Source organism: Trichechus manatus, unplaced genomic scaffold (assembly GCF_000243295.1).
Source record: "Trichechus manatus latirostris isolate Lorelei unplaced genomic scaffold, TriManLat1.0 scaffold00085, whole genome shotgun sequence".
Lineage (NCBI taxonomy): Eukaryota > Metazoa > Chordata > Mammalia > Sirenia > Trichechidae > Trichechus > Trichechus manatus.
In genome coordinates, this window is record NW_004444021.1 from 4,479,836 (window position 1) to 4,504,912 (window position 25,077).

The window sequence follows — 25,077 nt, forward strand, 5'->3', positions numbered from 1 at the left end:
AAGCAAGAGGTTAAATACACACCAATTCATCACAACACCCCATACAATATAATTTAATCATCTCACTGCACATTACCAGGCCATTTACTATTCTTGCATATCTCAATGGAGAAAAATAAAATAAAAAATAAATTACATGATAATTTTTTCTGGACTCCCTATTGAGTCTCATAATTATACCAGGATTAAGGATTTAACAGCTTATTATTACAAGATGTTATGACAGTCAGAAATTTAGAGGAGCAAGAACAAATTAGCAAAGATGGAATAATTTAACTGTCTAAAAAAAGATCACTTCCTTTTTATTTTTTTAAAAATTAAATAGAAGAATTCAGTTAATATCTCTATCTTCATGGAATATATTTGTGACTAAGACGCTATTATAATTGCATCCAATATATGCTTCCTAATTCTATTATTCTAATGAAAAGTGTTAGTTTAAATTTGGCTTTCTTTTCTACATTTTATATCTATAGCCAGTACTGGTATCCATTAATGTTTATTTTAATTATATATCCTAGAAATATCATTAGAAGCAAGAAAATATATTTTGAATATAACACATTAAAGGAGTCCTAATGGCCTGCAAATGGTAGTCTTTAACCTGACACTTGTTATCTGTCTTAGTGTTTATGCCTTTATACTTAATTATAATGACTGTCATTATTCAAATAGTTTATATGCCAGAATTATAATCTTTTGGCCCATAGACAAGATTTGTATTTGAAGGGTTTATGCTCCAGAGCATTTGAACTCAAACAGTATTATAACTACATAAACTTTATTGGCTTGATACATGCTCTTTTTTATGGATGAAAATTACTCAATTGCTGTCATTAATGTGAAATGTCATCTGACATTTTATATAAATTATATTTTAATGACTTTCTCCCACTCAATAAAAAATTAAATTCACTTTTAAAATCAAGAATTTGTTTTCCCCTTTGATGGAATAAAGTTGAATAGTGAAATATAAATATTTTTGTAAAAGAGCAATCTAACAGAGCTACCATATCTATAGATATCCAAATTAAGCTGTGTAATTTTCGCTTAAAATAAGAATGGTAAAAATAATTTTAGGGAAAAAAGGTAAAATTAGAAACAGCGAGAAGCTATGGATCAAAGCTGATTAAACTGAAAGTTTATCACTAAATAGGGAACTTTCTATGAATTTCCATAAAATATAAGTTAAATAAATAAGTATACCCATTTTTTATTTCTTCATAGTATGGAAAAAAGAAAATGTTATGCCTCAAACTACTATTTAGTATTTTCCAAAGAATAAATTTGATTTGTTTTTCAGGAAGTCTTCGTAATTCTCAAATATGCAGACTGCAAGGGGCTATAGAAACAGAACGTAGATAAGCTAATCTCTGACCTGTAGGCTTCACCAAACTGCCAAATAGGTCTGTGATACACAAAGAATTTAAGAACCCTTATAATAAACTGTATTTGTTGCTGATTTTGTAGAGAGAAGGAGAATGATAATATAGAAGAGTGAGAACTTAACTGATCCTTAATAAGGATCAAGTGACTGTGATTAATATCATGTGAAAGAAGTAGCTTTTTACAAAAGAAAAAAGAGTGTCTCCATTGTAACAAGGAAGGAGGTAGAAAAAGCCCATGCAGAAGCAGTAGACTTGGTGACGGGAGAGTGAGGATCAACCTGTCCGATGGCTTCTATTTTCTAAAGGAAGTTAAAAGTCAAGGTTATTCATCTTCCCTGGAGAGATCATCAGGACTAATCCATCATGACATATCCCTGTTTACTATAGCCCCCATGGTAAGCCCCAATCCCCCAGGTCAACAATCTGTACCCCATAAGGCTCTGTACAGCCCCTAATCTGACCCCACCCTTTGCAAACTTCTCAAATCCTTCCGTTATGCTCTGGAACCATGATTCACATTAGCAAAATCCCCAGTAACTTCAACCTCTTTTTCAAACGTTCCTTTACCTCTTTGCTCTGATTAAAACCAGACTGTCCCTTGAGACTACTGTTTCTCTAACAACCTTCTCAAATAGTGATGGCTATTTCACCCTGAACTCACAGGTGAGGAAAACGTTTTATTGATCCTTCTTGCCTCTTCCCAACTAATTTCCTCTCTGCAAACTCCTTTATCTAATAAAGGTTTAAGATAAAATAATAAAAATAAAAACCTAGCTACTTTGAAACTCATATGATCACATCTGCTACCCCTCCTTTTTGCAGCCATCTACCATTATCCTTTACTACTCCCTTCTCATTAATTCATGATTTTTTTTTTTTCCACTTAGATTACTTTCTCTTCACAAAGCTGATTCATCCGTCATCACCCTGGCCAATCAATGCCTTGTTCTCCTGTCTTTCAATGAGCTGGTCCTTCAAATCAACCTCAGCCACACACTTTTATGTTACTGCTTTAGCCCTGCATTATCCAATATGTTGGCCATGAGCCACAATTGGTTATTGAGCTCTGAAATGTGGCTCATGGGGCACTTTACTGGGGAGTCTTCTCTAATATCACTTCCACTTCCACATAATATCTTTTCCTAACTAGTAGAGCAACCCCTTCACTCTCTTATCTCCTTAAGCTGCTTTATTTTTCTTACCACTTGGCATTATGTTGTTGTTCTTAGTTGCTGTCGAATCAATTCCAACTCATGGTGACCCCAAGTGTTACAGAGTAGAACTGCTCCATGGGGTTTTCTTTGCTGTAATCTTAATAAAAGCAGATCGCCAAGCCTTTTCTTCTGCAGTACTGCTGGGTGGGTTCTAACTGCCAACCTTTAGGTGAGCAATCGAGAGTAAATACAGACTGTTTGTGTCACTTAGTGCCGTCACTAGGAATACATATTGAATTTTTTGGCTGTATTTTCTAATGTTATACAATTGCTTGTGTCCTGCTTTTGAAATAATAGTAAGGTTATCAAAATTATAATCAAATAAATAAATATAAAATACAGTTGCTAAGGTAGTGAGGTATTGTCACAGAGTTAAACAAACAGATCAGGGAAGACTGAGGAAAGTGTGGATCAAGTAGACCAACGGAAGAATTGTTGGCGAGTATCCACTCTCTGTATATACGGCTGGAAGGAGTGTATCTTTGTATAATCACTTTAGAACACTATCTGGTTATTATCTTGTACAGGTGAACATTAGCACAGCCTACAATCAGCAATTCCACTCCTGAATAAATGCCCTCAAAGCATTCCTGCACATGTGGATCAAGAAATATTTACTAAAATGACCATAGCAACACAGACAAAGCAAAATACTGAAAACCACCTAATTGTCCTTTGAACAGGGACTAGATAAGTAAATTGTGCTATATTCATGTAATTGAACATATTACACAGAAGTTAAAGTAAGTAATAAGAGCTAGTATTAACTCATTTTTATCCTTAGAGAAAACTATTATCATTCTCCCTTATAAATGAGGAAACAGAGGCAAAAAGAGGTTAAGGGAACTTGCCCAATGTTATAAAGGCAGAGCCAGGATTTGAACCTAGGTCTGATTTGTGCTCCTAATTCACTATTCTATTTCTATAGTAAATGAACTATAGTTACAATGATTGAATCAAAGATATAATATTAAATAAAACAGTTTTAAAAAGGCATGTACCAGAAGACTGCATACAATAGGATATCATTTTTACACAGCTCAAAACAAGCAACACTCAACAATATGCTTTGTAGGGACACAGTTATATGTGATAAAATAATTTTAGAAAATAAAAATAAAGAAAGGATAAGCATGGAATATAGGGTAGAAATTGCCTCTGGGCAAGAGGAGGTGCGTAGAAAGAAAGAGAAAGGAGACAAAAATAGCTTCACCTACCTGGTGATATTCTCATTGTTGAGTTAGGTAGTGGGTACAAAGGTGTTTATTTTATTATAATGCTTTATAATATATTTTAATTTTTATATACTTTTATGTATAACAGAGTACATTTTAAAACATGTTAAAAACTAAGAAATAAATAGGAAATGAGAAAGTGGAGAAAATGGGCTTTGGCTACTTTTTCAAGGTATCTGATCCCAAGGGAAGGAAAGAGGGACATGGTATCACCAGGTAGCATGGTTACGGGGAGATTGATGGATTAATTAATTGAGTAGGAAAAGATCTGAATCTGCTTATGGAATTATGGACTAGACTTACTGATTCAATATAGGATAGTTCTGCCCTAATGAGATATCTGCCAATGTCTGGGGACATTTTTGGTTGTAATGATTGGAGGGTCAGGGGTGAGATGGTACTGGCATCTACTGAGTAGAGACGAAAAATGCTGCTACGTATCCTACAATGCACAGGACAGTCCCACCCCCAACAAAGAATCAACCATAGTTTCAGTAGTGCAGATGTTGAGAAACCTGGGGTTAGAGAAAGCAAAGCAGTAAAGATTAAGAATGTAAGAGAGGGAAGGTCTGAGACAAGACAGAAGGAGAACTTAGCCCAGGAGGAGACACACCACTCGTTAGAACCTGGAGAGTATGAGATAATTGACCTTCGTTCTTAAATTCACTCCTTTAAACAGAGTGCCTATGAAAGACCTCACTGTAACTCTTGCTCCTACTGAAAACAAACACAAATGGCCAATTTAGAGTTTCATTGCTAACCATTCTGTGGAAACAGGCAGGAAAGTACAAATTAACAAATGCAGGTAGAGTGAAGTTACCTCAGAGCTAACGAAGCTTAAGCCTCAGGGCTCTTTGCTGGCACCTGCCCCTTCCATGGCCCTGGAAGGGGCCTTAGGAATTTTCAGATTTATGAATTTGAATTAATTATATTTCTTGAAGTGGTCCTCCAAATAACATAAGCTTCAGATCCTACAAAATGAGGATTTACCCTTGAGTGCAGGAAAGTTATTAAACTTAATAGTTTTTATAGCTGCTTTCCTTGACATCTTTGCTAGATGGCACCCTGTAGATTCAATGGTCATATACTACTTTATTTTGTTCCCTAAGATGCAGTTCATAAAACAGCATCACACTCCAAGTCTCCTGCCCTTATATAGTTTTCACAGGTTATTTCCTCCATAAAAGCCAGTTTTTCTAGTATTAAAGTCCTGAGGGTACAATTAGGCCAAAACAATAAATGAGAATAAGTAAGCAATTCAATTTCCCCTACTCTGAAGGGGAATCAACATTAGAGTAGGAAGCTGCTATCTGCTCCAAGTTCCACATAGGCGTCAGGAGCTCAGGAAAATTGTTACCTGATTTGGTGCACATAAGAGTTAACTAGGAAGCTTGTAACAAATGTGAATTCCTGGGCCCTACTCCAGTGAGAATCACAGGATCCTGGTTTAAGTAAGAAAATTTAAGAACAACTTTCTTTGTTCAAAGATACTTAATCTTCTGGGGTGCCAGATCCCTTGGGGGATCTTTTAATATCAATATACTCACAATTTTCGTATAATTTCTTGGCATTTATGGGGCTCCAAGAGGATTGATATATGGCCCCGATATTTATGGTCCATAGATTAGTTAGTTCTTCACAGAAAAATCAGAGTTGAGCTTACTGAGAGAAAAAGAAGAGAGTCATGTTGGGAACACCCAGAGTTAGGGCTAACTAAAGTCAGAAAAAGATCAGTCAAGAAATGAAAGAGAAACTCACTGAATTTGACCAAAAGGACAATGTCATTGACTGTCCTAGAGATAGCTCTTGAGTTGAGGCAGCAATTATCACAATCATTGAATAGGTCCTGGCAGTTATCAGGACTGGGGATAGATAGGATTTAAAAACACATGTGTACAAATACATACATACGCATTTATATGTGTGTGTGTATATATATACACACACATATATACACATATATGTTTGTATATGTGTATTTGTAATATACATTATACATTAAAATGCATTTGCATGTGTGTATACACACATATACATATATATAAACAGTTATGTAAAGAGAGAGATCAATCTGCATATGTTTGAAGTCAAAAGAGAACTACAGAGAAAAATAAAATTAAAGATGTAGAAAGAGAAGATTTAGGGTGAAATATATTTTTTTCCACTCCATCCTGCAACTACAAAATGATAGCAAACAGATTAAAAAGGCATAATCCAAAAAGCACAAATAGAACTTGAGCGGAGATGCCAAAGAAAGATCAGCAACATTTTAGAGGTTTTAAATCATATAGACAATTGTTCACTGGCTTTGCACACTAGAAAAAGCAAAAATCCACTTGCACTTGCCTGCGAGGTAAGACGAGTCAATAAGCAAGCTGATTCATGAAACAGAACTTCAAAAATTTGCAAGAATTAGAAGCTTAGGGTCCCTATAAATGTGGCAGCAGGGGTGGGTGTGGGTGAAATCAAGAGAAATGATTCAAAGTCTGTATAATGAGCAGTAAGGACAGACAATCTGAGAAAAACCCTATAAAATGTAAAACAGTGTCCAAAAGATAGCAACAACAAATAAGGCAGAGTAAAACAGGAACAAGAATAAAGAAACTACAAGGATTAGAGAAAAAGTCCAACACAACTGTAAATAATATACCAAACAGGATAAGGGATGGTACTGTATTTATGGGGGGGAAAAACACAAGCTGCTATACAAAATTCAAAACATAAAAGAGACTGGATATATACAGTAAATGATAGAATCGTTGGGCAATGGAGATCATTTGTTAAATAGTCTTCCTGAATATAGAACAAAAAGACAAAGAGAAGCAAAAATCAGAGAGCAAACATAAGAACATCAGAAGATCAATCCTTATGATACAAATCTGAATAAAAGGAGTCCCAGAAAGAGAAGGGAAGAAAAAATATCAAAGAAATAATATAAAAACATTTTCTAGAACTGAAAGGCCTATTGTTTCCCAGCACAGTGTATGAAAAAAGATCCATGCTAAGAGAAATATGAGAAAATTTTTGAACACAGAAATTAAAGAGGGCATTCTAAATTCTTGGGGTCAAGTGTAAAGGTGTGGGGTGGTGGGGAAACAGGTTGTGTACAAAACTGAAATTAGAATGACATCAGCTTCTCAGCAAGTGGCATAGTGTTTAAGAGCTATGGCTGCTAACCAAAAGGTCAGCAGTTCGAATCCACCAGCCACTGCTTGGAAACCCTGTGGAGCAGTTCTACTCTGTCCTATAAGGTCACTAAGAGTTGGAATCCACTGAATGGTAACAAGTTTGTTTGTTTGTTTTTGGTATCCTGGAAGTTTGCAAACAGTGGGGCAACATCCTCAAAATTCTGAAGCAAATTATTTTCAACCAAGAGTTTTATAACCATCCATCAGGTATGCATGAAGTTTGGCTAATATTTTCAAACACACAAAACTCAAAATTTTACTTTGCATCTGTCTTCAAGAAGCTAGTAGAAGATATGCTTCAGCCAAATGGCAGACTAAACTCAGAAAGAAACTATGAGACCTCGGAAGCTGAGATTCTACACAGGTGGGTAGTCAAAGGAATGCTCCAGGATGACAGTGAAGCAAAACTCCAGGACAAGAAGCCCAGGAAGGATATCTCTAAAAACCAAAAACCTTGGAATTGCTAGAAACTATTGAGTTTTACTGTATTGAGAGGAGTAGCAGAACTCCAGTAGGGTTTGATGAAAGATTAGCAAAAGTAGTATAAAAATCTAATAAACAAATATAAAAATCTAATAAGCAAATGGAAAAAATCCTGAGATTTTTAATCTCAGGGAAAACAAGAAAATTTTAAAGAGAAAAAAATGTGATAAATGTACATTATGTGGGTCAGCAGTGAATACTATTTTCCTAATTATAATAATGTAAATGTTTAATTATTATTTAACCAAGAATTGTTGTATAATGATATCGGGAACATGGAGGACATGGTTGGGGGATGCTGGTGAAGTATGGTACACAGATGTCTTGGCTGTAGCACTGCAAGAGAAGAAAGCTAAAATTCTCATCTCCCTTTACAGAAAGCCAACAGATACTGTCTACAATCAAAGTTATCAAGGTAGAACAGAGCACGAACGTTATTTTAAAATATAGAGGAAAGAACCAGAAGAAACCATAAAAAGAGTTTAAAAAGATTTCCACTAGAAATTAGAAACTGGCAAGGACAAAAGAATGCTGGTTTTCATCATTAATTCTTAAAAAAAAACTTTAAAAAATACAGACATGCATTATATTAACAAAAATAATAATAAATTATAAAGGAAATAATTGTATAACATACACATTTATGCCAACAATACTTTGGTCTAAATATTTCAGCATGCTTTGTGTAAAATTGATATGGGCCTGAAAAAATTTTAACTCAATTCAACTCTGCATAAGTATAGACTATAAAAACCATTTTTCTCCTCTCCATAGTTAACCATTTCCCCAAGATTTTGGGCACTGGCATTTTAGCATTATACTTTAATCCCCCAGGGTAATGGAGCATCCACCTGAATTAGTGATATCACCAATAGAACTACATGAGTTAGTTATATCAAAGTCTTATATCCATATTTCTTCAAGCTTGGATTTTGGAATTGATAAACCCCAGAGGGACTGCTAGTGATTCAACATGCTCCAAACTCTGGTCTCAGGACAGTGGGTGTGGTGACAAGGACCATCATGCAAGAGGAATGTCAAATACACCAGTCAAAAGTCTTTTGGGAATACAGAGATCAGTTGTGTGGCAGAAAAGTTCATATATGGTGATTTATAAGCTTCTCTCAACATGATTTCATTTTTAATGGATATTTTATTTCAATAAAATAATCAAGTTCAGAATTTTAAAGTGGCAAACACAATGAAAAAAATAAGCCAAGTAACACTCATGCAAGAAGAGATTTCCTTCCTTTTCTTTCCCCTCAGAAATAGTTTGGTGTTTCCATACCTCTCTGTAGCCATCAGTGATGTTTTCCAAGCTGAGAGAATACACAAGGTCCCTGCCTCCCAGGAAGAGTCGCTCTTGATATTCATCCAGCAACATTGTACGCAGATTAAGAAATCCAAAAGGACTGTGAAAGATTGATGTTCTGTTTAGATCCAAGAGCTCTGAAACGCAAAGTGAAATGTACACTAAATACGAGACAGTGCAAATATCTTTATAACTTTTTTATAGTTTAAGTTTCATTCTTATTGGAACATAAACACTTTAAGAATTATTTTTGAAAAAGATTAAAAATACGGGTACAACTAGTAACAAATTTTAGTGTACACAACTTAAAATCTTGTAGATGTTTATGGATCTAAACACTTCAGTTATGTAAGATAAATGTGCAATTTATCTTGTAAATGTAAGCTATGTAAGATAAATGTAATACGTAAGATGATATAATTATCTTACATGTAAGATATTATATGTAAGATAAATATCCTATGTTTTTAAATACGTAAGATAACTGTTTTATGATTTTAGAGATATTTTTAAAGATGAAAAAGACATACCATTCACAATTGTTAAAGCAAAGTGCTATTTGGAAAAGTCACTTTACAGCTCTTCTAGGTATAACTAACAAAAATCCTCAAGTCTACATTAAACTCTCCAAAAGTGTGCCCATTTAATTCCAGAAAAACCCCAAGGCAGAAAAAAATGTTCCTACTTTAAATTGGTTTGAAAGTCACATCCAAAATCAAATTGTCCCAGTCTGGAAACTATCAGGGTTGTTGATAATACAATGTAACACGTGGTAACATTCAGTACAGTGGGGATCACTGATAAAACGGGTGATTTTGTCTAGTGTTCATGCATTTAATTTTAAAAAGTCAGAATTTGGCAAACCTTGTGTGTGTGTGTGTGTGTGTGTGTGTGTGTATGTATGTATGTGTTTTAATTTGTTTGATGTGGGTATTTCACTGTATATGCCAGTTCAGTACTTATGATTGGTAGTATCATATATGAGAGCTTTTGATTATGAGAGAGAATATTACTTCCAAGTCTAAATCCTGAAGGCCAAAGAATTTCTAAACAGGCCCGGTGGAAAATGTAGACAAGTTAAGAGATAGCTTTATTGTCCAAAGGTCAATATCTAATGCATTTGACAGAGAATATAGAACCTTAGTAACCAGGACACTAAAACCCAGGCAACAAAATGAAGGATGACAAATCTAGAGCATTTATAAACACTCTCAGGACTCTATTTCTGAGAAAGAGATAAAGTATATTTTTCCATCTTTTAAAAGTGTATTCCTTGTCTATATCTCCACTCTAAAACCATTTGATGCTCAAAATTTTGTAGAGTAGGCCTAAATTTCAAGATAAAGTATTATAAAATAACACGTGCAAAGACCTGGAATTAGAAAACCAAAAAAGGGAGAACACACTCAGCATTTCTCAAGCTGAAAGAACTGAAGAAAAAATTCAGGCCTCAAGTTGCAATATTGAAGGGCTCTATGGACAAAAAACTGAATGACACAGGAAGCATCAAAAGAAGATGGAAGGAATACACAGAGTCACAGTACCAAAAAGAATTGGTCGACTCTCATCCATTTCAGGAGGTAGCCTACGGTCAAGAAGCTATGGTACTGAAGAAAGAAGTCCAAGCTGCACTGAAGGCATTGGTGAAAAACAAGTCTCCAGAAACTGACAGAAAACCAACTGAGATGTTTCAACAAACGGACGCAATACTGGAAGCGCTCACTAGTCGATGCCAAGAAATTTGGAAGACAGCTACCTGGCCAACCAAAGAAAGGCGATCCAACAGAATGTAGAAATTGTCGAACAATATCATGAATGTCACACGCAAGTGAAATTGTACTGAAGATAATTCAAAAACTTGCAGCAATACATCGACGGGGAACTGCCAGAAATTCAAGCTAGATTCAGAAGAGGACGTGGAATGAGGGATATCATTGCTGATGTCAGATGGATATTGGCTGAAAGCAGAGAATACCAGAAAGATGTTTACCTGTGTTTTATTGACAATGCAAAGGCATTCAACTGTGTGGATCATAACAAATTATGGACAACATTGCAAAGAATGGGAATTCCAGAATACTTAATTGTGCTATTGAGGAACCTGTACATAGACCAAGAGGCAGTTGTTCAAACAGAACAATGAGGATACTGCATGGTTTAAAATCAGGAAAGGTGTGTGTCAGGGATGATTCCTTTCACCATATTTATACAATCTGTACACAGAGCAAATAATTCGAGAAACTGGAGTATCTAAAGAAGAGCGCCACATCAGGATTGGAGGAAGACGTATTAACAACCTGCCATATGCAGATGACACAACTTTGCCTGCTAAAGTGAAGAGGACTTGAAACACTTACTGATGAAGATCAAAGACTACAGCCTTCAGTATGGATAACACCTCAGCATAAAGAAAGCAAAAATCCTCACAACTGGACCAATAAGCAACATCAGAATAAACAGAGAAGACTGACGTTGTCAAGGATTTCATTTTACAGTCACGCACCGCATAATGTTCATTCGGGCAATATCCCACCGCATATCCGTCCGTGGTCTCTGAGTGTCTTCAGTGTTGTAGCATTATCTCTGTTTAATTTTCTTCAGAAAATATTATGGTGAAGTGCATCATGGCTCCCAAACGCAGCAAAATCAGTGCTAGTGATAGCAGCAGCAAGAGGCAATGGAGAAGTATCAACTTGGAAGTGAAACAAAGGTTATCAAACAATATGAAGGAGGAAAATCAGTGAATGCTATTGCTCGTGATTCAGGTACGTCTCACTTGACAACCACTATGATCCTCAAAAACAAAGAAAAAAATTCTCCAAGCTATTAAAGGATGGGCTCCACTGAAAGTTATAAGGCTAACGAAAATGTGAGAGGGACCCATATCAGATATGGAGAAATAGCTAATGACATGGATTGAGGACAAAACACAAAGGCGAATCTCTCTCAGCGCTTTGATGATCACTACGAAGGCACGACGAGCGCTGGTGGCACAGTGGTCAAGCGTTCGGCTGCTAACCGAAAGCAAGGCAGGAAGGCACTTTGAATCCACCAGCTGCTCCTTGGACACCCTACAGGGCGGTTCTACTCTGCCTTATAGGGTTGTTATGAATTAGAATCGACTCAACGGCAATAGGTACTAAGGCACGAAGCTTGTTCACACAACATCCAGATCAGGTAATGTCTTATTTCACAGACATATTGTGGATGTTAAGGGACGCATGACTGCACTTGGATCTACAATCAACACCCGTGGAAAATCAAACTACATATGGCATTGGGCAAATCTGCTGAAAAAGACCTCTTTCAACTGTTAAAAAGCAAAGACGTAATTCTGAGGACTAAGGTGCTCCTAACCCAAACCATGGTATTTTCAGTCGCCTCGTATGCATGCAAAAGCTGGGCAATGAATAAGGAAGACCAAAGATGAATTGATGCATTTGAATCATGGTGTTGGTAAAGAATATTGAATATGCCGTGGGCTGCCAGAAGAACGAACAAATTTGTCTTGGAGGAAGTAGAGCCAGAATGCTCCTTAGAAGCGTGGATGGAGAGAATTTGTCTCATGTACTTTGGACATGCTATCAGGAGGGACCAGTCCCTAGAGAAGGACATCATGCTCGGTAAAGTAGAGGGTCAGCGAAAAAGAGGAAGACCCTCAATGAGATGGACTAACACTGTGGCCGCAACAATGGGCTCAAGCAACATAGCAACAACTGTGAGGATGGTGCAAGACTGGGCAGTATTTCGTTCTATTGTGCGTAGGGTCGCTGTGAGTCTGAAATGACTCGGCACCTAACAACAACAACAGGGCTCAATTTAAATCATTAGTTTAAAATAAGCAATACGACTAAAATTACAGAATTTCTTATAAAGGTAAAACTTTGAGACATAGAGTCATTTGACTATTTACGTAAATAAATAATCAGAAACAAGTTTTGAGGGAGAGATGAGACTCAAGGCATGATGGGTGTTTTATTTGGGGAAGAAGAAAATGAGATTTGAGAGATCAGAGGATCTTGGATCCTGGAAGACAAATTTTTCCTATTTAATAATTTTGTCAAGTTGAAATCTAATATCATAACAAAAATATAGATCAAAGCTGTCCACCAACACTGTACGTTATCATTATATATAAGCACTTATGGTTTTATATCAGGGCTGCTAAGTGGAGTCTTTTCCAAAAAATGTTCCTCGTTTATTCTGATAGGTTGCTAAAACTTCTCAAATTTTATGTACATTGAAATCATTATTTGAAAAGGAGTAACTGGTCAAAAAAAAAAGGGGTGGGGGGACGCGGTTATGTATTAGCTACAATTAATAGGTCTCTCACCCACAAAGTTTCAAAACACATTAAGGTTCCGAGCCTGGGAGATCAAGTTGGGTATGAATAACAGAAAGTCAGGAAAGGATTCAAATATAAAGATCCTATTCTAAAGTATGCAAAAATAGAAAAACGTTTATATTAGAATGAGAGTCAGCCCAAAGTGTAAAGGAGTTGCTCCATAAATGTATTCCAACTAGGGATGACCTTGCTTACCCCCGCCCCATAAGGTCATTAGCACTTCATTACTTCTGTAGACAAATGACAAGAGGGACACTATTTTCTCCTTGTTTTTATGACTTGTCAATTTCTGCTAGGCACTATAGTTCTAATAATCTAAAGGTGGCTGTTCCTATTTCTTTGTCAATAACAGTACAGTCTAGTTTCTAAATTATCGATCTTATTTTATTCTGATGTATCAGCTTCTAGTCTGACCCAGCCTTCCGTTTACATGGCCACGTCTATTCTATGAAATCACAAAGATGTGACCGAAAGTGTTTCTGTGGACACATAGTTTGGAAAGAGCAAAGGGAAAGAATTAAAGTGTACATTCAGCCAATGCAAATTTTTTAAATGTGCATTTTAAGTGGCTTTTATATTTACCATTTTTTTCCAAAATAGTAAACAACTATAGTTTAACAGTTTAAATTATAATTGCTCTTTTTTTTACTGAGGGAGAAACCGAGGTGCCAAAATATTAAATGACTATCCTACCAACACACTATTACGATGAAAAATCACCCAAATTACCTATGAAAAACATGAGAATTAAAATACAATAGATGTGTATGGATACAGAATGTCCCATAGATTGAGAACCTGGAGAGCCAGGTTCTAGTCTTGGCTTAAGAACGTTAATACGTCTGTAACCTTGAACTAAGCGGCCTTGGTGGTGCAATGGTTAAGTGCTCGGCTGCTAACCGAAAGGTAGGCTGTTTGAACCCACCAGTGGCTCCACAGAAGTGACCTGGCCATCTGCTCATGTAAAGATTACAGCCTAGGAAACCCTATGGGCGCAGTTCTACCCTGTCATACAGGGCCGACATGAGTAAGAATTGATCTGATGGCACACAACAACCTTGAACCACCATTTAACCTCCTTAATCTAATCTTTAGATTGGATTCCTCTTACGATAATCATCCTTCCACCTTTAAAATTCTTAGGTCTTTAACTAGATTGTGTTTCTGAAATGCAGATGACAAAACATAAAAAATAAACAATCAAATCCAAAATACACATGTTTTATAGAGTCCTTTAAAGTATACTGCTGTATATTTTGGAAGCTTAAAAAGTACAGGGAGTGGTTAATAAGCAAGCCTAGATATCACATGTCCCATATTTAAGCTTGCCTAAAGGAAATTAAAATATTCCCTTGCAAATGAATTTCATATACTTAGATGATTATAGGGTCAGAGCAGAATTTTTCTTAAGTTACAAAGAATTTTGGATATTATTTAGCATGATTCATTTATATTGCCTCAGAGTAAACTGATGCCAATATATGTTTGGATATATAAAATGGAATATCCTGTACAGGCTTTAGACAATACGTCAAGAAGTTTTCATTTCACTTATGATGATAATTTCCTAGAACAGCTTCTATAGTCATTTTTTTTTTTTTTTGAACTTATAAAATCCAATGAATAAATAGTGGTTTTCTTTGGACATTTTTGCAATATGAGAAAAAGTTAGATGCATTGAATGTTTGTGCAACAGGCGACACTGATGATTACCATACAATGGAACAATGCCAATGGCTGAATTCCTAAGAAGTTCAGACTTGTCAGTAAATATATTATTTTGAAATCATGGCACTAATTAAAACATCACATTGCAATGTTTTGTTTTGTTTGGTTTTGGTCTACTGCCATAGGCATAAATCCCGATTGTGATCCTTAATTTTTCCAGGACACAAACTGTCCCTCCTAACTGGCTATAATTCTCTGAGTACCTTGATTTTAAGTGGGGGAAGGTGAAACTTACCTATTATGGGTAAATATTTGTGATTTAGAAATAGATCTTGAATAATGGACACAGGTCATTCTATAATAGAAGAAAAAAGTCTGTGCATATATATGCTTCAATATTAATTCCATTTTTCTACTTTCATTTATTTGATTATTTCTAAGCTTTTCTTTTCAAAAAGGATCAGAGATGGTTTATACAAGTATATCCAATTGAATAAACAAATATATTGCTAGGGAAGTGAGGGTAAAAGGAGAAAAAAACAGAGTAAGGTGAGAAGGCTGGAATAAATGATTTACTGAAAGTCATCTTCTGATATCATACATATTGTTAAAGGTGAATCCCAAAATTAACCTCAAACTTTCTAAAATCCAAAGTAAAAAACACTATATTCGTCAGAAAAAACTATACCAGTTGCTTAGGACCATAACATTAAGGACTAAGAGAAATTTTTCCTGGATACTATTAATGGGAATGCTGAAAAACACTCAATATAATTAAGAGTTAAAATGTCAAATTCCATACCTTATGATATAATTATTTCTCTCAATACAAGCCCTAATTCTGTATGATATTCCAGCTCCCACCCCACCACCATATAACAAGTTTTTACATCTCTCAAATTTAAATTCTCAAGGAAAAGAAAATAACTGGCTCAGCCAGTATTCACAATTCATGTATTGCTGCTCTCTCTAGATTGGCTTCTTTTGAGTCAAATGCCCATCTACCGTTAAATGTGAAGGTTCACATTATCATGTGGGTCAGAGCAGTCACCATGAAGCATATGGATCAATTCCATAACCAAAGCTAGCCAGCCTATCTTTATTCATGAAAAAATGTACAGAAACATCAATTCGTTACAATCTGTATTTCTAGTAGACTGAATAAAATAATCTGCTGTTCATATGTTCAATATAATCCTGTTAAGTGTTGGAGAGTATCTTCCAAAAATGATAAACTTTGGGATTTTCATTAGTTAATCTTGAGCCATCCTTCTATTAATAACTGGATTATCACAGACACTCATACTACTGGAGAATAAACCTTACTGTCTGCATAGAGAATATTTCCATTTCTGTTCTCTTTGGGGATGGGGAGACATGCATCTTTCTCATTCAAAAGACATTTCTAGGAATTGAACTATACTTCATTTTTTAAAAGAACACCATAAACAAAAAAGTAATTAGTAAGATAAAAACAGCAACTTGACAAATCATGGAACTCCAGAGCTTAGAAAAATATAGCAGAAACATAATTTTTAGGGATCAAAACTTTAAAAAGTACTTATTTGCTTAGGAAGTGAATTATTGCTCTCAATATGTTAAAATGTTATAAAGAAAGAAGAAACAACAATCATCTTTGTTCTGTAAATGGACATGTCATAAAAGGAGACACAAAAAACTAACACACACACAAATAATTCAACTTCACTAAATATTCAAAACATGAGCATGAAAATATTTTTAAAAGATATTTTAAAAAATTACAATAACCAGTGAAAAGGAGGTCCAGGGTATTGCTATTGGGACTTTTCTGAAGGCCAGTGTGACCTGTCTACATCATGTATGTTTTCTCCAGTGAACATATATTACTTTATTAAAAACAAAATTTTATATTATAAATAAAAAGGGTGGGGAAATACCTCCTTATTTTATGCAAATCAAATTTCCTCATATGTTCCTCCCAGCCCTGACTATCAACGTAGCAATCACACTTAAAAATTGTTATAAGTATTAATTACAAATAAACCACACTTATTGTGCAATTATTATGTCACATACTGTGTTCAGGGCTTTTTATCATCTCATTTAATCATTGTGGCACCTCCATGGGGTAGAAACTGCTATTATCCCTGTTTTTGATGTAAAAACAAGATTTTCAGAGATTTGGTAAATAGCCAAAGTTATTTGGTCATTTTTGGTGTCTAAACTTAAACTAAAGAAATAGACTCGAAGGCTTTGCTATTAACAGTTCATGTGGGATGAGAGTTTCTATCACCACCGTCAACTCACACAGCTTAGTTATTGCCATACTGGTCACCAGAATCAAAGAGCAAAAATTGTTAGACTGCTAGAAGCTTGTTTTCTTATGGATAATGGCTCCATCAAACAAACATACACACACACACATTGTCACTGAGTTGATTCTGACTCATGGTGCCCCTATGTGTAACAGAGTAGAAATGTTCCATAGGGTTTTTTGGCTTTTGGAGCCCTGGTTGCACAGTGGTTAAGAGCTTGGCTGCTAAACCAAAAGGTGGACAGTTTGAATTCACCAGCCACCCTTGGAAACCTTATAGGAGAGTTCTACTCTGTCATATAGGGTCACTGTAAGTTGAAATTGACTCGATGGCAACAGATTTTTTTTTTTTTTTTCTGGAATCTTTACAAAACCAGGGAAACAGTTCACCAAGCCTTTCTTCTGCAGAGCTACTGGCTGGGTCGAAATCAACAACCTTCAGCTTAGCAGCTGTCCGCAAACCACTTGCGCCACTCAGGCTCCGCAAGGACTCGAGTCCTTTATATGTAAAACTCCCTACAAAAACAACTAAGAAAAGTCCAGTCTATTAAGGTATTATAATGTGTCAGAAATCGAATGCATTTCTGCAGAGCCTAATCTAATAAAATTTGAAGGTTTTGTTATAATATTCAATAATTTGATCTTGCCAACGAACAAGAGTAACATAAACAGGAAAATTCAGGTTAATATCAGTTTTTCGCTTTAATTAACTTTAGTCTGCATTTTATTGTTACCGTTGTCAGGTTTCTTCAATTCAGCTCCGACTCATGGCTACCCTACGTACAACAGAACAAAACACTGCCCAGTCTTGCACCATCCTCACAATCGCAGCACCAGCCTCACATCATTGTTGCAGCCACTGTGTCAATCTATCTCATAGAGGGTCTTCCTCTCCTTCACTGGCCTTCATTTTACCAAGCACGATGTCCTTCACCAGGGATTGGTCCCTCCTGATAACATGTCCAAAGTACGTGAGACGAAGTCTCGCCATCCTCGCTTCTAAGGAGCATTCTGGCTGTACTTCTTGCAAGACAGATTTGTTCATTCTTCTGGCAGTCCATAGTACATTCAATATTCTTAGCCAACACCATAATTCAAAGGCATCAGTTCTGAACTGTCTCAAATAAACTGTCTCAAATAACTAGAGAATTTTTCATGTTTCTTTATCATTACTTGACATTTTTAGTTCCATATGTTTTTCCTTTTAAGAAAATTGAAACATTTTTACATAATTTGCCATAGAGTTTCAAAATCTATTAAAGGTTTTTGGTGTATACTAGAAGCAAAAGAAACTCAAGCAAGAAGCTTTCCTCCCTCCTTAAGAATTCTTTCCCCTTTTTGTTTTAGAACTAGCACTTTAAGTCATACTAACAGTGTTAGCTCAAAATCCTAAGCCATGGACTCGGCATATTTACCAAGTGTTGGCTAACTTCTTAATCCTTTTACACTGCTTCAAGCTGGCTGGATGAAAGAAATAGAAAATATACAGGAAAGGGGGACAAAAGAAACTCTAATCTCAGGTAATCTCCAGAAAACACAGTGCAAATAATAGACAGGGCTGACTCAGTTAAAAGGAGATGGCTCATCTTGAGTTCTTCCTAAACCTAAAAATAACGTGAATTGCTTGAGGAAGAAGTGGACAAAGAAACAAGACTAAACTGATGTGCACCAACTCTGAGTTCATCCGGAAATTTTCTAAAGAGGGAACTAATTATTATGGCTAAGCTGCATGCTAATTATCAGCTGTCAATGAAGATATACATTGAGGATTTAGTCATTTCCTCTCACAGTCTTTCTTTTTAACCTGCAAGGGAAATAGTTTTAACACTTGCTGACATCAATATATTATGGTGATAGTTCTCTTCACTTTGTCTGAATATATTTAAATTCCACACTCCCGTGTGTAGTCAGAGAAAGTACGCCTTTTTTCTGCTCTCAAACAAAAATTTCCAAGGGAGGAGTGTTCTCTCCTTGAATGTACATTTCTTATTTCATGCCACCTGCAAAGTAGGGACTTCCTGAGACACCGCTCTTTAGCTAAACTATTCTTTATTTTCTAAATCATTCAACATGTGTCCTAAAAAATAATTCAACAATAAAATACTGAACTGCACACATAGTAAGCGTTGTTTATGAAATATAGAAATAACCATTAGAAAATTTGTTCAACCTCTTAACAGTTATAATAGAAAAGGTTTCCTAGGTCATGCTTTGATGATTTGGATAGATATGACTGATGGTCACAAATGGTTTATAGTAATGCTGAACCAGATCAGTAAAGAAATAAATAATTAGACTTTTATTTTTTAAGTGTAAACAGGGGAATCAACTGTTAATTGGTTAATTGCTCTTTCTAGCATCAGGAAGTAGCTAGCCTTTCATGCATTCTCTTAAGTTTTACATTCCATCTTCCTCACAAAAGCCAACAACAGGCATTGCAGTGCTCCAAGTTTTTCAATTACAAACCACTTCCATTGAAAATACAAGAGGCCAAATATGCATGTGAACAGACTATACGTTAAATAGCCTTTTATTTCATTAGTCAAGGGAAAAATAGTGTTTCAGAATTTTACAATTCCTTGTGTTCCCATCTTATTTAAATTAATATTATTCAATGTTATACATGATATTCTGGCTTATGGGTCTCTAAACTCCTCAAGACCTTCTTTGGACAAGAGGTCACCTGACACAAGTTTGCATAGAGCTATTGTCTATCCATGTACTATATATGTGTTTGTGTGTGTGCACTACGTATTTAACTGTGAAAAAAATCAAAAAATATAAAGTGCTGTTGTTGTTGTTACATTCTGTCAAGTCCATTCTGACTCATAGCAACCCTATCTACAAAGAACAAAATACTGCCTGGTCCTGTGCCATTCTCACAATCATTGCTATGTTTGAGCCCATTGCTGCAGCCACTGTCAATCCATCTCGTCAAGGGTCTTCCTTTTTTTTGATGACCCTCTACCCTACCAAGCATGACGTCCTTCTCCAGGGACTGGTCTCTCCTGATAACATGTCCAAAGTATGTGAGATGAAGTCTCATCATCCTTGCTGCCAAGGAGCACTCTGGCCGTACTTTTCCAAGACAAACTTGTTCGATCTTCTGGCAGTCCATGGTACATTCAATATTCTTCACCAACACCATAATTCAAAGGCATCAATTCCTCTTCAGTCTTCCTTTTTCATTGTCCAGCTTTCCCAGGCATACCAGGCAACTGAAAATACCATGGCTTGAGTCAGGCACATCTTAGTACTCAAGGTGACATCTTTGATTTTTAACACTTGAAAGAGGTCTTTTGCAGCAGATTTGCCCAATGCACTATGTCATTTGATTTCTTGACTGCTGCTTCCCTGGGTGCTGATTGCGGATCCAAGTAAAATGAAATCCTTGACAACTTCTATCTTTTCTCCGTTTATCATGATGTTGCTTTTTGGTCCAGTTGTGAGGATTTTTGTTTTCTTTATGTTGAGGTGTAACCCATACTGAGGGCTGTGGTCTTTGATCTTCAGCAGTAAGTGCTTCAAGTCCTTTTCACTTTCAGCAAGCAAGGTTGTGTCATGCAGGCTGTTAATGAGTCTTCCTCCAATCCTGATGCCCCGTTCTTCATATAGTTCAGCTTCTCGGATTATTTGCTCAGCATACAGATTGAATAAGTATGGTGAAAGAATACAACCCTGATGCACAACTTTCCTGATTTTAAACCACACAGTATCCCCTTATTCTGTTGCAATGACTGCCTCTTGGTCTATGTACAGGTTCCTCATGAGCACAATTAAGTGTTCTGAAATTCCTATTCTTCACAATGCTATCCATAATTTATTATGATCTATACCGTCAAATGCCTCTGCATAGTCAATAAAACACAGGTAAACATCTCTCTGGTATTCTCTACTTTCAGCCAAGATCCATCTGACATCAGCAATGATATCCCTCGTTTCGCATCCTCTTCTAAATCCAGCTTGAATTTCTGGCAGTTCCCTGTTAATGTACTGCTGCAACAGTTTTTGAATTATCTTCAGAAAAATTTTACTTGTGTGTGGTATTAATGATATTTTTGATAATTTCTGCATTCTTTTCTATCACCTTTCTCTGGAATGGACACAAATATGGATCTCTTCTAGTCGGTTGGTAGCTGTCTTCCAAATTTCTTGGCATAGACAAGTGAGCACCTCCAGCACTGCACCCTTTTTTTGAAAAATCTCAGTTGATATTCCATCAATTCCTGGAGCCTTGTTTTTTTACCAGTGCCTTCAGTGCAGCTTGGACTTCTTCCTACAGTATCATCAGTTTTTGATTATATGCTACCTCCTGAAATGGTTGAATGTTGATCAATTCTTTTTGGTACAGTGATTCTGTGTATTCCTTCCATCTTCTTTTGATGCTTCCTATGTCATTCAATATTTTGCCTGTAGAATACTTAAAAATTGCAACTCGAGGCTTGACTTTTTCTTCAGTTCTTTCAGCTTGAGAAATGCCGGGCATGTTCTTCCCTTTTGGTTTTCTAGCTCCAGGTCTTTGGACATTTCATTGCAATACTTTACTTTGTCTTCATGAGCTGCCCTTTGAAATCTTATGTTCAGCTCTTTGATTTCATCATTTCTTCCATTCGCTTTAGCCACTCCATGTTCAAGAGTAAGTTTCAGAGTCTCTTCCGACATCCATTTTGGCCTTTTCTTTCTCTCCTATCTTTTTAATGACCTTTTGCTTTCTTCATGTATGATGTCCTTGATATCATCCCACAACTCGTCTGGTCTTCGGTCATTAGTGTTCAGTGAGTCAAATCTCTTCTTCAGATGTTCTTCAGATTCAGGTGGGATATACTTAAGGTGTATTTTGGCTCTCGTGGACTTGTTTTAATTTTCTTCAGCTTCATCTTGAACTTGCATATGAGCAGTTGATAGTCTGTTCCACAGTCAGCCCCTGGCCTTGTTCTGACTGATGACATCGAGCTTTTCCATTGTCTCTTTCCAGAGAAGTAGTCAATGTGATTCCTGTGTTTTCCATCTGGTGAGTTCCATTCATGTTATTGAAAAAAAGGTATTTGCCAGGAATAAGTAGTTGGTATTGCAAAATTCTAACATGTGATCTCCAGCATCATTTCTATCACAAAGGCCGTATTTTCCAATTTCTGATCCTTCTTTGTTTCCAAGGTTCACATTCCAATCACCAGTAATTATCAGTGTATCTTGATTGCATGTTTGATCAATTTCAGACTGCAGAGGTTGGTAAAAATCTTCAATTTCCTCATCTTTAGCATTAGTGGTTGTTGTGTAAATTTGAATAGTCATATTAACTCATCTTCCTTGTAGACATATGGATATTATCCTATTACTGACAGTGTTCTACTTCAGGATAGATCTTGAAATGTTCTTTTTGACTATGAATGTGATGCCACTTCTCTTCAATTTGTCATTCCCGGCATAGTAGACCATAAAATTGTCTGATTCAAAATGGGCAATACCAATTGATTTTAGCTCACTAATGCCTGGGATATCAATCTTATGCGTTCCATTTCATTTTTGACTACTTTCAATTTTCCTAGACTCATACTTCGGATGTTCCATGTTCTGATTATTAACGGTTGTTGCAGCTGTTTATTCTCATTTTGAGTTGTGCCATGTCAGCAGATGAAGTTCCCAAAAGCTTGACTCCATCCATGTCATTACGGTCGACTCTACTTTGAGGAGGCGGTTCTTTCCCAGTCATATTTTAGTGCCTTCCAACCTGAGAGGCTCATCTTCTAGCACTATTTTAGACAGTGCTTGGTTGCTATTCATTAGTTTTTCACTGGCCAATTTTATCAGAAGTAGATAGCCAGATCCTTCTTCCTAGTCTGTCCTAATCTGGAAGTTCAGCTGAAACCTATCCATCATGAGTGACCCTGCTGCTATTGGAATGCTGGAAATTCCAGTAGCACAGCAACATGCAAGCCACCATAGTACAACAAACTGGCAGACATGTAGTGGATATAAAGTGCTACTGTCTAATATCCAGTGATTTAAAATTTTACTTCTGATTGCCACTTAAATATTTAATTATGTTAGTAATTACTTTATTATGTTATTTTACCATGTTATTTCATTGCTGGTGAATGCAGCAAGTCCAATGAGAGTAGCTTCCTAAATTGAATCTGCATGCTGGGGGGTACACTGAACTGGGATCACAAAGAGTCTTTGTTCAACACTCCTTTAGGGCCTTGTAAACCAGGATGTGGAGTCTGGATGTTATTGTAAAAGCAATGATAAGGGTGTCAATGGTTTTAAGAGCAATTGTATGATCAGATTTGTTTTTTAAATAACACTTGGTTTTCTTTGTGCATAATGGCCAGAAGGGGGCAAGAGAGGAAGAAGGGAAGTTTGAAATCTATTTTTATAAGCAGTTGAGGAGATGATAGTAGCAATGGATTTAAGATGTACTGTGAAAGTAGAGGGATTAAATGGAAGTAGAGGGAAGTGAGAAATTAAATGGTATAAAATTTTAATTATATATGTATTTATAATTATATATTTAAATATATAAAATGTATCAAATTTTATACAAATGAGGTACAAGTATATTTCTAATATAAATTTTTTTTTAAGGATTGGGATAACAGATGGTAACTAAATTTCTTGAAAATTTCAATATATATTGAATACCCACCATGCATTACGTATTACATCTAGGATTTTAGAGGGTTTTAAGGATCAATATAATTCTGTAAAAATATAACATGAGATTTTTATATCCTTCATTTTATTACTGTAAATTAATTTTAGAGATTTTTTTCAAACTTATAGACTTGATAAAAATAGGACTCATTCACTTAGTTTTTTCAAAAGAAATATACTTTACGGTTCAAAATAAAGTATATAAAGGTTTACTATGACAACTCCCTCCCATCTGGACTCCCCCCCCCTTTTCCTGTCCAGTTCTCACACCTTTGCCTTCAATGGATTGCCTGGATTGCCTTGTGTTATTTTTTTGAATATTCCTCTAGAGTTTTTTTTTAATACATATACACGAAATAAGATATATAGATCTTTATTCCCTCTCTCTCTCTTTTGTTTTTTTTTTTTTTGGTTCACAAAAAGAATCATGTTATACAAACACTTCTAAATCTTGCTTTTCGTCATTTAACAATGTATCATGTAGGTCTTTATCAAAACCTAGAAAGGGTACTAATTTTTTAAGAGTTGCATAATATTCCATTTAATGGATTATCTATTGATGTGCATTTGAGTTGTTTGAATTTTTTGTTATTGCAAACAGCACTCTACAATATTGTTGTTGTTAGGTGCCATCGAGTCGGTTCCAACTCTTAGCCACCCCATGTACAACAGAATGAAACATCACCCAGTCCTGCGCCATCCTCATAATCGTTGTTATGCTTAAATCCATTGTTGCAGCCACTGTGTCAATCCATCTCATCAAGGTTCTGCCTCTTCTTCAATGACCATCTACTTTACCAAGCATGATGTCCTTCTCCAGGGTCTGATCCCTCCTGACAACACGTCCAAAGTATGTTAGATGTAGTCTCGCCATCCTTGCCTTCTAAGGAAATTCTGGCTGTACTTCTTCCAAGACAGATTTGTTCATTCTTTTGGCAGTCCACGGTATATTCAGTATTCTTCTCCAACACAATTCAAAGGCGTCAATCCTTCCTCAGTCTTCCTTATTCATCTTCCAGCTTTCACATGCATAGGAGGCAATTGAAAACGCCATAGCTTAGGTTAGGTGCACCTTAGTCTTCAAGGTGACATCTTTGCTTTTCAACACTTTAAAGAGGTCTTTTACAGCAGATTTGCCCTATGCAATGCGTCTTTTAATTTCTTGACTGCTGTTTCCATGGGTGTTGATCGTGGATTCAAGTAAAATGAAATCCTTGACAACTTCTATCTTTTCTCCATTTATCATGATGTTGCTTATTGGTCCAGTTGTGAGGATTTTTGTTTTCTTTATGTT

The 25,077-nt window shown here is 35.9% G+C and overlaps 1 protein-coding gene across 1 annotated transcript in view; it reads right to left on the minus strand.

The window, feature by feature from the left end:
* Window positions 1-8,952, minus strand: part of SEMA3E (semaphorin 3E) — a 118,645-nt gene extending 109,693 nt beyond the window's left edge. Inside the window, exon 1 of the mRNA XM_023736043.1 lies at window positions 8,797-8,952. Coding sequence (XP_023591811.1) covers window positions 8,797-8,892 — 96 coding nt within the window. The 5' untranslated portion in view covers window positions 8,893-8,952. The remainder of the gene's footprint in view (window positions 1-8,796) is intronic.
* Between the last annotated feature and the right edge of the window lie 16,125 nt (window positions 8,953-25,077).